Below are 18,474 nucleotides of genomic sequence, written 5' to 3'. Positions count from 1 at the left end.
AATCACTTTGAACACATCGCATTTACAGATAAATCGTTTGGATTTATTGCTAATCTATAAATTTACACGCATCTTTAGTAAGCTTACATTTGTTAAGTTGATCTGTTCAGTATATTGTCGAGAATGGATATGTTTGTGTTCGGACATAAGATGAATTAAATGAATTGTGAAAAGTACACAAATACAACGCCCGTTTCTTATTCATAATTTTGTCTATTATGTATCGAATCGTTCGTAGATTGAATTCTTCCGTTTTGAACGATAGGAGTCTTTAAATGAATCAATAAATATATTTGTGTAGTAATTTATCGATGTATTGTGTAATTTAAAATTTTCACAGTAACTGTCAACATGTATACATACGCCATTTTCGAATCGACAAAAATCATGAAAATAATGCCTGTTTGGGAGGGTGACAGTTGAAGTTGACATCCCGAGAATACCATTGTCAAGGAATGTATTAATTAAAGAAAACGTTCCTGTCTTCTTTTTTTATCATTTATTCGCATTATATTTCTTCAAACATATATTAAATGACTTCTTTATTGGAATGATAACAAACATATTGAAGTATTAATTCTTAAAGTCATAAACAAATAACAACTAAAAACGGACATTGCCTGCTCAGAAATGTGTACTTTATTACTAAATTCTTTTTAAAATGATGTTTTATGTCTAATGTAAGTTTCCACCTTTTCGCTCGGGCTCTTTTCTCATTTGCTGTGACTAGCAAAGACCGATCCTATCATTTTGGAGTTCCGATGAGCGTGGTGAGAGCACTCTAAACGCACCAACAATTGGGAAAGTAGCACGTAATAAACAACACACTGTAATCAACAACACAGAAGGCATTTCATTATTTAAACACAAATGTTGTCAACACATGAATTTAATTACTTTGAATTACTTGAGACTAATTTGACCCTAACTTTGACCTCTACGGAGATTATTCGCTCTAAAAACTATTTAAATCATTTGACTAAAACTTCAAACAATACATCAATTATGTTCAATTGTTTCCTTAATTAACAGTAATGCATGCTTTTTATTATAAGTACACATGTATTTAAACTGAACACATTTTATTATAACCCTGGCTTCGTTGAAAAAAATATGGAAGGCAAAATAATCCAGAGATGTTAACTTGTAAATCCGAATTTGCAATCGTGTTGGTGTGTAAACCTGAGTATGAATGTGTGTAATTCTGATCGTGTAACCTATAAAACTCGGGCATAAACACATGGAAGATTTTACTCGGTTCCTACGTACGAGATGATGCACATTTCGCAGTTTTATTGTTTTCATTAGTAAATTAAACCTTCAACTCTGCACACATTTAATCCATAGTTTCTGAATTTGAAACTTCATATTCGGCAATAACACATCAGATGTGATAAAAGTTGACAAATGTAAAGTCTACAAGTTTGTCGAATTTTGACATGACCTTGCATGGCAATTGCATTGCTGCGGGGAAAAGACATGCCGTATTCGCCAGAATGGACGAAAAAAATTATATTCAGCTAAACTGTTGCACTAAGTTATTAATGAACGAAACTTTTTCTATTGAAAATACCGGCATTATTTTTAGAAAATATTTGAGGTATAATTTAAACTGAACCATGTATATAAAATTCCTTTCCGATGTGACACATGCGCTGATTTCTGTAATATAATTATCATGGTATTGTACGATAAGGGTTAAAAAGAAATCCCTAATATCGTATTTCTAAAAAAAATGACTTGTAAACTTGAACATTATATTTTTGCTGTTTTTGAGGTCAATACGATGATTTAGCTATCCGAGAAGTACAATATTCACCGAGCCGGAGTACAATATTCACCGAGTTGAGTACAATATTCACTGAGCCGGAGGCGAGGTGAATACTGTACTTCTCGGGAAGTTAAATCAGGGTATTGATCGAAAAAACAGCAATAATCATTTTTTATATAATTCATCGACGAACTGATACAGACATATATTAATGGATTGTTATCAAGCAAAGTTTTAGTTTAAACCATAGCAGAACAAATTGAGAAATGCGATGTTTCATTGGACTATCTTTTTTTAGTCCAATGTAGAGAACATCAAATGTTATATTGACCTCATAGGTTACGTGCAGGTGAATTAACGTTCTGTTTTTTCGACATAGTTGGATTTGAGCCAATCAGACAGCTAGGAATTGATCAATTATATAACAAAAGTTAATGCGTACTCTTTTGAGACAGATCAATAGGTTTCATAAGGGGGTGAACTTTTTTTAAAAAAACAATCGGGGGGGGGGGGGTACCATTAAACTCATAGACGTAGAATACAATTATCTGTTCATAATTTAATGTCTAAGGTTTACAACTAATCTGTCTTGGTATAAAAAAGTATCATGAAATTAAAACACGCTATGTTTTGAATTATCATCAATTTACATGCATATTTTTAACCAAAGTTTTAAGATTTAAAGTATCTTGCCGATGGTTAACTCGTCCTACACATTCCGCCACGATGGCAATTAGTCAACCCGTTTCTGACCACCTCATTCTGGAAAGTTCTTTCCATTAATCCCAAAATCGCATTAATTGTTCCGTTTTATTTATTACCTTTTTTGTATTAATAGATGTCCGATCCAAGTATCTACCCGCGACACACCGTATTGTTGACATCTACATAAGCTATAAACCTAAAATAATGCTATTGTAACGGGATGGGAAAAATAATGACGGACCGGACCTGGATTCGAACCCGGATCCCCTGAATCTTTAGTCAGGTGTTCTACCAACTGAGCTATGTGGCCCCGGTATTCGAACCGGTCTGACCGTTATTTTCCTTCCCCTTTAAATGATCTTTGCCCTTGAAGATCACCCTAGGCTCTTCCCATGGCAGGATTTAATCTGTCAGTTCCAGGGGTTGGTCACGGCACCAAATCTAACGGGATGGGAAAAATAATGACGGACCAGACCGGGATTCGAACACTGAATCTCAAGTCAGGTGCTCTACCAACTGAGCTATCTGGCACCGGTATTCGAACCGGTCTGACGGTCACACTATAAATTTTACTACACTGTCCTCAGTTAGAATAATATGTGGCTCGGGAAAGGCCCTCACCACAGTTAGAATTCCATCCATATACCCGTTATGTAACAGAAAATTGAATTTGCATTGAAAATAACAGTCAAATTTATCATGACAAACTTTTTTGAGATTGTAAATACCTTTCATCTAAAATTTTAATCCATATAATGGAAGAATTTTACACCTTTTCACCAAGGTACACGTATTTTATTTGCAACAGAGACAAATTACTGAACGCATTCTATCTTAAAACCAGGTCCGTAGGATATTTATCTTTTTAACGATAAAACATTCTATCTTCACTCCTAAGAAATACAATGTGAATTTTTCTGCATAGAATCAACTATTTTTTTGCCATCACGAAGACTAAAGTAAGTTCTAAGTTGATATGTATAATTGTTATACTTTCATGTTAAATACTGAAATGTGATTGGTTTAGACGCATATCATAATCCATTCTATTACCCACAGCGTTAGCAACGCACTTGGCAACGGGTAACATTACAAAATGTTACATGCGCGAAAATTATGCGCGTACGGTTCACCGTAGAATTCACGTTATTCCTATGTAAAAGCAGAAAAGTTTTCTTTAAAATTAAGACATTCAGTATAATAAAATAAATAGTGCCTGATTGGTAGGATAACAGTTGAAATTGACACCCCTCGAAAACCTTTGTCAACCTCCGCTTCGCGTCGGTTGACAATGGTTTTCTCAGGGTGTCAATTTCAATGTTACCCCCCCCCCTAAACAGGCACTATTTATATAGTTTTATTTTATAATATCTCTCATAAGAAATCATAAATATATATAAACAGAAAACAAAGAACATTTCCAACGAAAATGTTCACGTATGCGTATTGTTTCTGAGTTTTGTTCTGGGAAATATGGTATTTTGGAAACATAAACTAAAAAGTCCGTTAGCATGAATGTATTGCGCACGCGCAAGACTGTAAAATCCGAAAAATCCAGATGAATTCCGGGATCTTTTGAGGAATTTTTGTTGACTAATTAGCGAAGCTTAATTGAGAAACAAAAACAAATTGGTAAACTTAAAGTACCAATGATGTTAAAAATATATAAAACAAAAGACAGTACTCTTCCGATTTATCGGTATTAAAGCCCAAAAATTCGAGGCTATTATTATGTCCTCCTTCGAAGAATGGGGTGTGTGGGGCATATTGCTTTGCTGCTGCCTGTCGGTTGGTCCACCAACAGTTTCCGTTCATTTTCTTCGCAGAGGATAAAGATATTAAAATGAAATTTGGTATACAGGTTTATCATGATAATATCTAGGTCATGCTCGATATTGGGTACGATCGAGCAATTTTCGACAGAGTTATGGCCCGTGGACCTAGAAAAATTCCAGTTATTTGTAGTTTCCGCTCATTTTCTTTGCAGAGGATGAACATATTGAAATGAAATTTAGTATACAGGCTAATCATGATAGTATCTAGATCAAGTTCGATATTTGGTACGATTGAGCAATTTTCAAGAGAGTTATGGCCCTTGAACGTACAAAAATTCAGTTATTTGCAGTTTCCGCTCATTTTCTTCGCAGAAGATGCACATATTGAAATGAAATTTGGTATACAGGTTTATCATGATAATATCTAGGTCAAGTTCGATATTGAGTACGTTCGAGCAATTTTCTTTAGAGTAATGGCTCATGGACATAGAAAAATTCTTTGCAGTTTACGTTCATTTTCTTCGTGGATGTTTCCAAGGGAAGGGGGTATATCCAAATTATCACAGATATAAGACACAAAGTAAATAAAAATTTGGGTGAGATTTATTTTAATGTAATTGGCTTATTTGGTCGCGGTGACATAAGGAACAAAATTTGGGAGCGGCCGCAGGGTCGTCTCCCCAACTACAAACAATCAAGTGTGGCGCCCCCAAAATGGGCTAAATTGTGCACTGGGTAGGTCACAAATGCACAACGCCACTTAAAATGCAATATGGTCAAAGTTCAAAGTTCAATCAGAGTTCAAAGTTCAATCAAAGCTGCATTAAAGTGCAATAAGGTTAAATGGGTCAATATCCCATTTAATACACAATTGTATAATTAAACATAATAATTTGCATGTATCAAAGTTGCAATGATGAAAAGCGCTATTTGCGCCACAAAAATGATACACGGTTTAGAAAACACTGTTCCATTTGAGGTGGGGTTTGACGAAAGCGCCGGTTCACATTCACCCCCAGGTTTCAACGTGTTCACCGCGACTTTGAATGGCTGCAAGTCCAGATTTGGGATTTCACCCGAAGATTTAACACAAAGAGACAGCAGTATCTGATTTCAACAAAACAATGATAACATTATACAAATTTTAAAAAACAAAAGGGGAGGGTGGGTGGGTTTTTAAGAAATTTTTAGGCAAATAATGATAATTCAACAGAGAAAATTTTAACCTACCAGTTTGTATGACGTGAAGATTGAAAAGAAGGATATGACGTAATATAGAAAAGCACTTAGTAAAAAACTATTTTGGAACTCAGCATGCGCAACCCGGATAAATCCGGAATGAGCATGGAAAGTATACTGAGATAAATGCGCATATTCTGAGACTGCGCTTTTATATGCGCTAGTGTTTCACAAACATCTCGTTTTAATATAGTAGTATAGATGTTGCGGCTTTAAATGTGAAAATTACTGTTTAAACACCTCAAAATTGTCATTACTGTACACCTTTTTTTAATCATGCGTGGATGATTATGAAATCGCTATTTGATATTATAAATATTCTTCCTGTCGCTGTTTTGAAGGGAAATTCGTTTCTATTGTATATGATAATGCTAGATATGTGGATGCTTCATTCTTGAAATCTGAAAATCTTACAAGTCCACATCGTATAGACCACACAATACAACTACGTGTGAAAGGAACATTAGATATATACTGACAGTTTCAAAATCACATTCCCGTTTCTGCTGGATGATTTACCATTGAACGCGTGTGGCTCGAGACCATTAGTGAAGGAACAACCCCCTCCACCTAACAAAAAAATATTAAGCTAAACAAACGTTGGACTTTCCGGCAGCATTTCAAGACAAGCTAAGCGAATCGGAAAGTGAAATGTAAAAATATTGAATTAAAAAAGAAATGCAAAACTATGGCAGTCTTAAAAATTAAGTTCTGTTCTCAAATTTCGCTGGACTAGTAAGACAATATTTATCAATACCAGATACATCAATACAATCTGAACGGATATTTTCTACGACATGCATCATTGTTAACAAACAAAGCCTATTATCATTTGCTGTTATAGATCAGTTAGTATTTTTTAAAACAAAAACTGAAACTAAAAGACTATTTTTTTTAGGGGGGGGGCAGAATTGTCAACTAAAGGTTATCAAATACAACAAAGTATTTACCAAGCTACCCTAACACATACGATAAATTCTTAATTCATTCATCTGGTAAATTTTACGTCAAATTTAACTGTTTTTATCAATATTCATGTCTCCATATTGTCTTCCTTGCAAATAAAATCACATCTCTCAAGCCCGTTTGGAAATTAAAGAGACAGTACAGCTGTAAACACATGTGTTAATACAGGCACGTAGCATCAGGGGGGGCCAGGGGGATTTTCAGGATTTTGGAAAGTAACTTTTTTTTTGTTTGGTTTTGTTTTGTTTTGTTTTTTTGCTTGTCAAGATTTTTGGATGAGTCTGCCCCCCCCCCCACTTTCAAAAACGATGCTACGTGCCTGTAATAACATCAGATTTACCTTTTGTATAGTTAGGAAGTAAGAAATAACACTATTGTAATACATGTAGTTGAAATACATGAAAATCCCTTTCACTTAATTAACGTAATTAAGAGCTTTCGGAAATTCAAGGGTCGTACTAACCGGAATAATCTTATATCGTTTATTTGTACCACGTGGACTTTGATTGACAATAATTTTCTGAAAGTTTATACATTCATGAGTAGTACAAAAATACCAATCCCGATCGGAAATTTTTTTCAAGTCGGGTTTTTGATAAGATGCGCCGTACTGTCTCTTTAAAGTTGAAAGACTCAGTCTTCAAGCCTAATCTGATAAGAATGACAAAAACTGAACTTGAACTTCCTACATAAATTAGTTATTTAATATCTTAACGTGTAGGAAAATGGGCTGCTCCTTCTGTGGATCCTAACGATTGACAATATTGATGCCTGTAGTTATTCCATTTTGAACAATGTATTTAACATTAAACAAACAGAAAAAACTTTATTTTTTTTTATTTCAGGCTCTGAAAATAGGTGTAATTCTTCAAAACAAAAATACATCACCCACTACCGAGGTGATGTCAACAATTTCGACATTAAACACCAAGAAATGCAGTTTGCTTAAATAAAAACCGTGTTATCTATATCATTCATCTACCTGTATCCAATTAAATGAAGAATGTTAATGTCCCAATAACCATTATATACTCTTTAGTGTTTTGGGATTTCTTTTTTTTTTATCTTGTTACTACAGTGTGTACATTTTTTTTTAAAACTTTTCAATAATAGCAATCCTTGATGATAAACATCCGTATCATAGAAATATACGCCGAATAAACTCTTCACATTTAAACATGATTCTTGCTGCTTTTAGCAGAGGAATACGTTATCAGAAAAATACTTTATTTCATATATAAATTTCAAAACTATAGATGTTGAAATCAACTGGATTGGATCCTGCACAATTTCTTTTGTAAATCATTAGTGCCTATAGGGTAAATAAACGATACTGTGAAAGATTCTACCTTGTAAAATAATGTATTTATTCATGATCGGACTTGATTCGTCTTCTAATTGAGATTAGTATAGTTTAAAAAAAGAGCTATTTGCTATCAATGATTTTTTTTGCGATGACTATTGCATTTTCAGTTGCATTATCACTATAACTTTGCATGTTTAAAATTTCTAATATCGTTGACATCTAAAGTCTCTAAGCTATATTGTATTACCTCAAAGCTCGGTAATATCATTGACAGTTTTGCTTGAACTTGCATTGGATAAACCGGCAATTCAGTCATCAACGTTTGATGTGTACTATGCCCAGTATGCAGTAGATGGCAACAGAGGTACAGACCTTTTTGAAGACAAATGTGCACACACAGGAGGAAACGACATCAATCCCTGGTGGATGGTGGATCTGGTGGCTGTGTACTCCATCACATCTGTCAGAATACTCAATAGAGGGATGGACAGAAATGGAATAGGTAAGCGTCCAAAGTAACCACAGTTTTATTGAAATATAATAGTGGAGACAATACTGTTATTTTAATTTTGATGTTCTAAGCCATAAAGTTGACTTAATTATTGAAATTAAACGAAGTATCTGATTTGTTACTCTTTTATCTTCCCAAATAAAATTTACTTTACACAAACTATTCTTTAGTCGTAAATATATTTCGGTATGGAGTAGTTCATATTCTGATTAATGTACAAAAGCACTATGCATACAAAATCTATTATGATCCTTAAAAAAATGCAGTTCTATTAATAAGTGCTGTTTTATTTACAATATCTTATTAACACTATAATATTTGATATTTGTTTTAGATGTGTCACACTGGCTGCGGGATGTTACCGTCACTGTAGGTCTAAAAGAATCAGACATCAACACTCCCTGTGGATTCTTTGCTGGTCCCGGTACTCTGTCACAGCTGGTCGTCGTTGATTGTCCGACATCACCAAACGGGAGATTCGTAAGAATCTCCAAGACAACTGAGGCACTTACTCTTTGTGAAGTGGACGTGTTTGGCGTCGCCATCTAATAAATAAAAAAAATGAATACTTAGCTGGATCATTATCCTATGTATAGAATATAGAAACATGTTTGCGCATCCTGGAAAATTGATTTTTTATTCATTTCTAAATCACATTACTATGAACCTTTGTGAAAACTTTGTGTTATACAGCTGTGACCACATATATGCACTTGGTGGTTAGATTGCATATGACTTCTTCTGTGTTATTAATGTTGTGTCAATTAATAAAATTGTGTCAATTAATAAAATTGTGTCAATTAATAAAATTTAGTTTAAATTTTTCCAGTTACAATTTATTAACTCGTTCATAAAATATTCGTCGTACGTTTATTTAATCGACAATGATCGAGTGAGCTTCCATGCGTCATCAAATATCCTCGAATCCGTGTTGTTTACAGGAACTGCGGATCTTATTAAATCCAAACAACAAATTGTTCAGAGTTCCTTCCATAACAAGTGTATTATGAGGTTAAAGATACTTCTAAGCTCTGCGCGATTCCGAGTTTTAATCGATTTTACTTAATTTCTTATGTTTATGTAGCGTAAAGTAAAGCTCAGTATAATATTCCGGTAGTAATTAAATCCTTCCCATGATATAATTATTAAAATCCAAAAGTAGATAAGATATAATCCAAATGTAAATCACTTAATAAATCCAAAATACATGTAAATGAATGAAAGGCACTAACGTTAAAATCCAATTAAACATTCAAAACATCTCTTATCTTGTAACGTATTCACTTTGATGTTGAATAATAAATACCGTTTTTAAAATTTCCAAAATTTATTAAGTCCGAAAATCAGTAATCACATTACATACAAAAGAACAACTCAATTTAACAAAGGTCGGGAATAGAAGAAGACACAATTTTCACTCGCATGCTTTTCATCTTTGACAACTCCGCCTACTCTTACCTTAACTGACCAATAGAATTAATTGAACAGTTTCAGATAAATTTGCATCAGCAGGCAAACTTTTACAACGCTCACATATGGAAGACAGGAAACCGTAATTTTAACCATGAATAAATCAAAGAAACGTATTTCTCAGATCTGACCGTTAATTTGACAATAATTAAAGAATAATGACATTGATACCAAGATTCAGGGAAGGGAGATGTCAAGATGAAATTACTAACATATGTGAATGCAACTTTCCGTAGTTCAGAGTAAACTAATTATTTTCCAATTACAACTTTAGAATTTCCTAAATGAAAAGACCGATGCATAATATAGTACAGATGTTACAAATTATAATAAATAATTTTTGTCATTTATAAACCCTATTACACATAAACATGACATCCGTCCGTAGTAAATAACAGGTGTACCTTTTAACAAGGGTTAATTAATGAAAAAAAATATTTTGAAAACACAATAAAACACATAACGAAATATTCCAATCGCACTTGTTACAAAATCCTCATCATATAAAAAAAACCCCTTGAGATACGGTTTATGTATTTGTGCTTATAAAGGCATACATTGTTAACCTCACATATGTAAATAAAACACACAGAATAACACATGACAAAACATTTAAACCACACTTGCTACAAAAAACTCATCAGATAAAAACTGAGACATACGGTTTCCGTATTAATGTGCTTACAAAAGCAAATACATATTGAAACACGTTTGTAACAAAACATGTCCTAAGTAAACACACAGTTACTATCTCGGAACTAGTTTACCCTATATTGCATCATACCATATAATGCATTAAAAAAATTGTTGATACACAGCAGCTTTCAGCATTGCATAGATGCTATCAAAAGATAATTACTGAATAATTAGCCGCACAAAGTGTAAACAGACAGATTCTCAGATTACAGACTGACCACGTATTTAGTATTCAGCACACGAGGCTCACTGTCGCTAATTAAACAGGTCTTGAAATTATCTCGCAACTAACAGCTGCACTAAACATTGCATGTTAAACACCTTTTGCCGCAAAAGATAATCATAAAACCAGCCACAAATTAAAAATCACCACCTAAAAAAATAATATGCGCAAATAAAAGAAAATTAAACGTGTATATTTACAGAAAAGATAATTATCTAAATCTGGGATACCCATGAATAAATGGAGGGGGTCTGATCCTAATGGATTCGCGAGCTTTGGTATTTAGGTATGCAGGGGTAACCCAAAACGCATTATCTGCAGGTTCATCGACAACCTGTATTAGATACTGCAATCCCTGGGGTGAATATTTTTGTCCTATCACCTTTTTAATTTTGTGACAATCGTCAGAGTCTGATGATCGATCACACACAATAACATCTGTTGGATTTACATGATTACCATCTCGGTACCGAATCGGCGGTTGTCTGTGTCTTTGAGGTCGTGTTTTTGAGTCACATGTTTGATTTTGCAATTGAACGGATTTGGTTTGACAACTTTGGTCTTTTTGTGCTATCTGGCGCGATGACACCACGTTAAAGAAATCCGATGGGGTCGGTTCTCTAACAATAGCTTTTTCACTCGGTTGATGTGAACACTGCTGTCAAATATTTTGTTAGTCACTGGATCCTTCAAAAGAACTGTATGTGCACTGGAATGTTGTGTACAACAAATGGTCCAGAATATTGATTCTGCAACTTATGCACATTTTCATTATGAAGGAAACATAATCATGTTTTTGTAACGTCAACGGTCGTAGAGTTGAATTCGCATTTTCAACCATAGTGTCTTTTGCTCTCTGAGCATTGTCGAGTATTTCCGTACGAATTATGTTCATTTCCCGGAGTTTATTGCTTTGGAAAACTGTCAAGTCCTGGTTCACTGTGGTAGTTTACTAAGGGAAACTTTGGTCTTCTTAAAAACACAATTTCGTACGGTGAATATCCTAAACTGGTATTCACAGAACAGTTAATAGAAAATACGATGGGCGATAAGAGTAGTAAGGGGTATAGTCTGTGGGCTATAGGGGCAGTGACGTCATATGGACCACACCCCCACAAGGTCAAGTCAAGGTCAGACCCCCACAAGGTCAGGGCATGGTCAAGGTCAAAATCAGGTCAAGGTCAGGTCTTAAAGTAGGTCATGTACTCAATACAATGTCACGTCACAAACATCTGAGGTCAAAACTGTTTGAGGTCAAAACAGTCTGAGGGCTAATCGTCAAGGTCAATACAACAAGGGCAAACCGTTTGAGGTCAAAACAGTCTGAGAGTACCAATGACAGTATAAGGTCATTATTAGTCTCATACATATAAAACCGAGGTAAGGGACATCCGAGATCCAAAGGAGACTTGGAGAAAACCATACTGTTAAGGTATCTGTTTTACTATCTTTAAATTATTATATTTAAAAGACAATCATAGCCTCTCTGTGTATTGTGATGAGTGTTTTGCATTAGAAACAGAAAAAATGATCAAATGGAATGCATGTTGAGACCTAACGTCAACTCAGATAGCCCTATAACCTGTCTATATGTGGATAAATACCCGCAGTCCAACGAGATTTACGCACGAATACGTGTCAACAATACTGTACAGATTGATATAAGGCGGTTTCATATCAGTCATTCAAAATTCTTAAAAGACAGAGAAACTAACAAAATACTACAAAACTCTTTACGAAATTTATTGTATTATTGAACCAGCAAACGTGATGTAAGTCATTCTCCAGTACTCTCAAACGATTTGTCGTTGGGTAAATCTATTTTTCCAAGGCGCTGTTTTCATGAATAGTTTGTCCTTATTGCAGAGTTGAAAATTTTACGCGTTTCTTCTCTGGTTCACCATAGATAATTCATTATTATCTCACTCTGTTCCATATCATCAGCCATCCTCCTCTGCAACTTTTGTAGGACATTGAACTCCGTGGACGCAACTACCTGAGCCACGTTTGGTTCAAATAATCTTTTTCCAATGCTCTTAACTTCTGATCATTTTTCTGTCTTAAAAAAAAAAAAGAAATTCAAAAGAAGACTGGTTAAAAAATAATAACAAAACAGGAATATATGGGAGTGAAAGCATGAGTATATCCTTTTTATATATATATATGATTTACCGAAGTGTAGTAAGAATGGAGTCCTCTACATTAATCACTGTGTCTTTTTCTGGTCGAGGAGGGGGGTAATTTTCATCATACACCGGTCCCGATGTTGAGCCACTAAAGGTACTTGTAGTTGTTGCGTAACTAAATATTAAATATATATTCAAAGATATATTACCTCAAATAATAAATATTTTTATCATTGATACTCTTTAAGTAAAATATAAACAAAGAGTAAAGATATCCTAACCTTTTGAAAGGTAGTTCTTTTTTAATTCCCTCGCTATTATTTTTAGTGAGGGAAAGTGTGGGTAAAGTCTCCACTTTTGATGTAGGTTTTGCATCAGATGGTGTTTCTTTTTTAAAAAAAAGTAGAGGAAGACCTTTAAGATAAAAAAATAATATAAAGGATAAAAGGTTAATAATAAAATTACAATAAGTTAACTTTTTTTTCTACTGAAGAAAAAAGTGATTTGAAAACAGCGTATAAAAAAAGAACGTTTTAAACACACACAAATTAAGTGAGATCTTACAACATACTAGTAGGTATGCAATTACAAAATACTTACTGTGCTGTAAATTCATCAAAACTGCCCAATAGCTGCTCAAAATCTGTTTCATCACTACTATCAAAGCAAAATAAAATGAAAATAACTATTTTATTTCTATCCTGTTATCATCATAACAATGTTATATTTTTATTTCTTTTAATTTCTAAAAAACCTTGAAATCATGGTTTTTATGGCGTCGAACGAAACTCGAAAGCCATCTAGGGATCGTACGTCCACCGGAAGTGTAAGGAGCTGAACAACACATGCTATCAATGAATCCGCGAAAAATTAGTGCAACGTTTTCTTTCGTATTTGAGGAATAAAAGAAGACTTGCTCCCATTTAGAACAGAACTGTACGTCAATATAACAAGTTGGCAGACAAAGAAATAGTTGATGTCTTTGACAATGTTCATATTTTATTGTAAACAATATGTCTTGGTTTCAGCGGATGAATACTTCACACACTTGCGATAGTTAGGCCTCAGTACTCAATTTGTTTATAAAATATACCTGCCTGCCAAACAGATTAATTTGATTCCATATCGAATGTTGACTATGTACACATGCTTGATCTTTTAGAAACAAAAAACTTCCTGCACAGAACTATATCTACAACAAAAAGTAACTTTAAACCAACTAGTCTACTTTCAGTTTTAACTGTAAACGATATGAATGGGTGCCTTCTTATATCTACCCCTGATCTTTTCGGTCCGGTAATTTGGACCCATGTGATTTTTAAATCAATTGATAATAAGAGACAGAGTTTTTATCAGCAATGTACAATATATAGAATTAAATACAATCATACTTTTAATTCTTATAAATTCTATTTGAATAGAGAAAAAAAATATCTACATTGTTTTAACTCCAAGGATATTTCTATTAAAACTTTAAAGTAACATTCAAAACTTTTTAGGAGTAAGGTGAGTCAATTTGTAATGAATTGAAATTTGATTAATTTTGTGATAAAAACATAATTTTTATTTATCAGAAAGTAGTCGACAGATGTATTTTGTCTAATTTATTTGTTTTTAAAAAGGAAGTATAATTGATACCAATTTTTAAATGAATGGTCAATAACCAAATTAAAATGGTTTTTGATAATAAAAGAAATCGCAGTTTATTTTGATATTTTTATTATTTTAGTTGACTGCTTAAAATCTATATTAAATTTTATTTGTGTTAATTGACCGCCCGACTCAATTAAAAAAAAAATTAATCTCCAGCAAAACAACAAGAAAAGTTGGTCTCATGTTATTGTACATACAATTCTTAAGAGTTACAGAATCATAATTTGTTTAAGGATTTTTTTTAATCAAGTGTATGTGTGATCAATGATGGAATACTATGAATTATTTTGACTTTTTAAAAAAGTTGTTCAGGTTTGTACTCTTCAAATTAACTTCAACTCGACGCCATTGTGGCCCTTCAGGCATTTGATTTTCGTATAGAACTGAGACTTCTGTCCTAACTTAACTTTACTTTACATTATTCACCAATCGAATAATGTAACCGATAAATTTTCGTCATGGGCGCTCATTTTTTTTTTTGAATAGACGTTCGATTGAACGTGTTAAAATTTCCCCTAAATGAAATTTAGATAAACAAAATATTTTACCCTGCGAAGCTAATAAAACTAGTCAAATTGTTTTAAAATACATTTGATTGGAATGACAGCTGTGGACGCTAGGGCTATAAGAACGACAGGGTTTTGCATTTCTGTGCACATATTAAGCTACGGATATCTGCTATGCATCAAACTACATGTAATGCGTTTACAACAAAACAAAATGAAGGAATTCAGATTTTGAACTAATTTTGCTTTTAAAAACAGAAAACGATTGTTATAAATAAGTAAAGAAACTGACGAAAACGCAAGGTACTCATCACCCATGTTGATTTTAATCTCGGTCATTGATGTGTATTGACCGCAGTCCTTCACATCTTTATACCCTCCAAAGAGGAAAATCTCGAGGTGGTGATTGGAGGAAAAGGGTTTTCCGGGAGGTGGTAATAAATAACTTGCATGAGTTTTTCATTTTGGTAACCTTTAAATTTGATATGTTAAAAATAAAATATCCTTAGAATTTAAGAGGTGACATTAATTAAGTGACGGTACACCATGTACAATGCATATGTAATTAACCTAATTAATCATGTTCATATGACTTAGGTTTCATTTTAATTTAACCCGGTAAATTTATTCTGACTTCAAAAACACCGCTCTGTCACGACATACCTGCGCAGAAGTATAATGTGACCAGATAAATACTGTTTTATAACAACTGTATTTATTATTACTGTCTGAACATGTCCAAAGCTATTAATTAAACACAGATTTAGTGTCTACATTTATATACAAAATTTTACCAAAACAGGATAAAAATAAAGTATTTTGAGAGTGAAGCCCTCCACACCCTCCTTGAAAACCAAAAAATAATAATACTGGAACCCGGGCCCTCCCTTTACAAAAATAAACCCTTGATCCACCGCTGTATTATTATTACCTAACATAGTCCTCAGCATCACGATGATAAAACCGTGATTTTTATTGGTCAAACCTCACGCCACAAATTAGGAGATTGTGAGCCCCAGATGAGATAAAGTAAAAAAGGGCTCAAAGTTATGGTAAAGGGGTGATAAAACCGTGATTTTTATTGGTCAACCCTCATGACACTAATTTGGAGATTGTGAACCCCAGATGATGAAGTCAAACATGGCCAAAGTTATGTTCATATGTTTTATCTGCCTTTCTACGGTTTGTTTAACGTGTTCCATCCCAATAAGAAGATGCACTCTCCCCTGCAGAGAAATAGAGGTTCGTTCTGCTGAGGTGAGAGACGTTTACGTAACTGCGTGTCACCTCCAGAAAGTGACAATAATCGGCGATCCGAGCGCCGTGCGAATTCACCCAAGCAAACCTCTGGACCTACTTTGTGGTAAGCAACTTTTCAGTACAATTTTGAAAATTTTAACTATTGACTGTATAATTTATTTGTGGGAAAATATTTACTTTGCAATATCATCGGGTTCGTTACCCACAAATACAGACTGAGCCAAAAAAATCTCGGAGAAATATATTTTTTGAAGTTTTAAGCATATATAATTAATATCTCGCCAGCTTGTTATCAATGATAAGATGAATATTTGTACAAAAATATACTTATTACTATTCTTGTGTGTGTGCGTATGTTTATGTTAAAAACGAACGAAATTTTAAGATTCACAATATATCATCGGGTTCGTTACCCACAAATATAGATTGAACCAAAAATTTCGGAGAAATCTTTTGGAAACTACAGTTGCAAGGTAAACTCTTCCATCTATATTCTTATAAAAATTACAAAGCTGCTCTTAGTTATTGTAAGTTGAACCATTACACATTATCTCATTGGTCTCATATCTTAGTCTATACTCTATTATCCAGAAGAAAAGTGTTTTGTATCCTCAACCAAAGAAGGGGACCACACCCTAAAAGCTGTGATGGATACCTGCTCATATGGTAATTAATGTTGCATTGAATTATAGTAATAGTTGTTTCATTACGAAAAAAAAATCCTTCATATAAAAAAATTCCATGTAATTCTCACATAGACACTGAAAAGGTAATCTTTGACAAAAAGATGAAATAAGTTTTGCGTAATAAATATTTTCTGTAATTTATTTATGTTTTTTTAGAGCATGTGGACAGATTGATGGAGGAAATCTTTGGATTTAGGAGAAGATATCCTTCATATGAAGTTGCACAAGAGACCTTCCGTCAAGAATGCCCACCACCTATGGCTGCTTTTGGGAATCGAGTGGACAAAGGTGAAGCAGTGAGGAGATACCGGACACGTTTCAACCGCTGACATCAGAAACAGTGAAAACATTGACGAGTGATACTTAAGTGATGTAAAAATCTGCAGTTTTATAAACCATTGACCTGTTTGCAAACTTGTACATGTATGTCATACATTGTATATGTCTATAAATGCCATCTGGTTCAATAAGATGCAGTACCGGGTATTTTTCCTTTAATTGTCTATATATGTTTATATATAAATCAATATTATGTATTTACATGTATAAAACTACAACAAGATTGATGTTTTTCATATTTATTTAAATTAACAACTGATGCATATAGACATTTTGAATGTCCTGATATACTTTTATGCACAAACATATTTGTAGTCAATAGTTAATATTGTTCAGAACAAAATAAATCCATTGAGACATGTCACATTTCTTCGTTCGTGGTATTTTACGATGAATTCTTTTTTCTCAGTAGTCTCTAAGATACATAAATCCTGTGTACTCGTCAGATGGAAATCTGGTGCGAATGGCACTCACTACACATGATGGAATAACCTTCCTAGTCTTTTTCCCCAGGCGATGCCACAACCATCTGGTATATCTGCGATAAGCGATGTACCGATAGAGTCTGAAAAAACACAATGACATTGAATAAGTTTAACAAATATAGATTATTGTTGTAAAATCATTATAGAACATTTTTCTTGGAAATATTACTTATCATTTACCAATTAATTATACAGAGTTATCTTGTATACTGACAATCAGTAAATATCAAACTTACTCATGGACTGGTTCTTCATCTCCAATAGGCCCATTGTAATCTAGGTACTCGTAGAAGGAGAGCTCAAGGACGTGGTGATTCAAGCAGTTGACTTGTAAGGCTTCATGCATTGTGATGCAGGTTATCCTGGCTTCATCTAGTTTTGGCTGGCAAACTGCAAAGCTCTGGCAGCATCTTCTCTCTGTTGCAGTATGCATACATTGTAGCAACGCAGTTATTACAGATGCACCTAAAAATAATAATTGTAAAAAAAAATTAAGAAAACAGTAAAATGGTTGAGACACAAAATTACACAAAATGTTTTAATTTTTTTAACAAATGTGCAATGTTCTTAAAACAATTTGTATGAGTTGGTGTGACTTTGCGTTACAGTTGTTAAAGTTCGGTAATTATTTTTTCTGACCAATTTTGCAACTAATTCATAACTAAAAACAAATGACAATATTCAAAACACATACAAACAAAATTGGCGGTATGCAATAATTTTATTTCTTTGTAGCCACTTCCAACTGCTCATTTCT

At 33.6% G+C, this 18,474-nt stretch overlaps 1 protein-coding gene across 1 annotated transcript; it reads left to right on the top strand.

Annotated features, from left to right (window-relative positions):
- Positions 1–2,868: 2,868 nt before the first annotated feature.
- On the top strand, positions 2,869–8,977 carry LOC117685289 (fucolectin-like). Its single transcript, XM_066087477.1, has 3 exons — positions 2,869–3,010; positions 8,037–8,264; positions 8,608–8,977. Exons 1-3 carry the CDS (start codon positions 2,869–2,871, stop codon positions 8,820–8,822), a joined length of 585 nt encoding a protein of 194 aa, XP_065943549.1. The 3' UTR covers positions 8,823–8,977.
- Positions 8,978–18,474: the final 9,497 nt, after the last annotated feature.

This window comes from Magallana gigas, chromosome 1 (assembly GCF_963853765.1).
Source record: "Magallana gigas chromosome 1, xbMagGiga1.1, whole genome shotgun sequence".
Classification (NCBI taxonomy): Eukaryota; Metazoa; Mollusca; class Bivalvia; order Ostreida; family Ostreidae; genus Magallana; species Magallana gigas.
The sequence above is the reverse complement of the archived record's forward strand: the minus strand, read 5'-3'. Positions and strand labels throughout refer to the sequence as shown.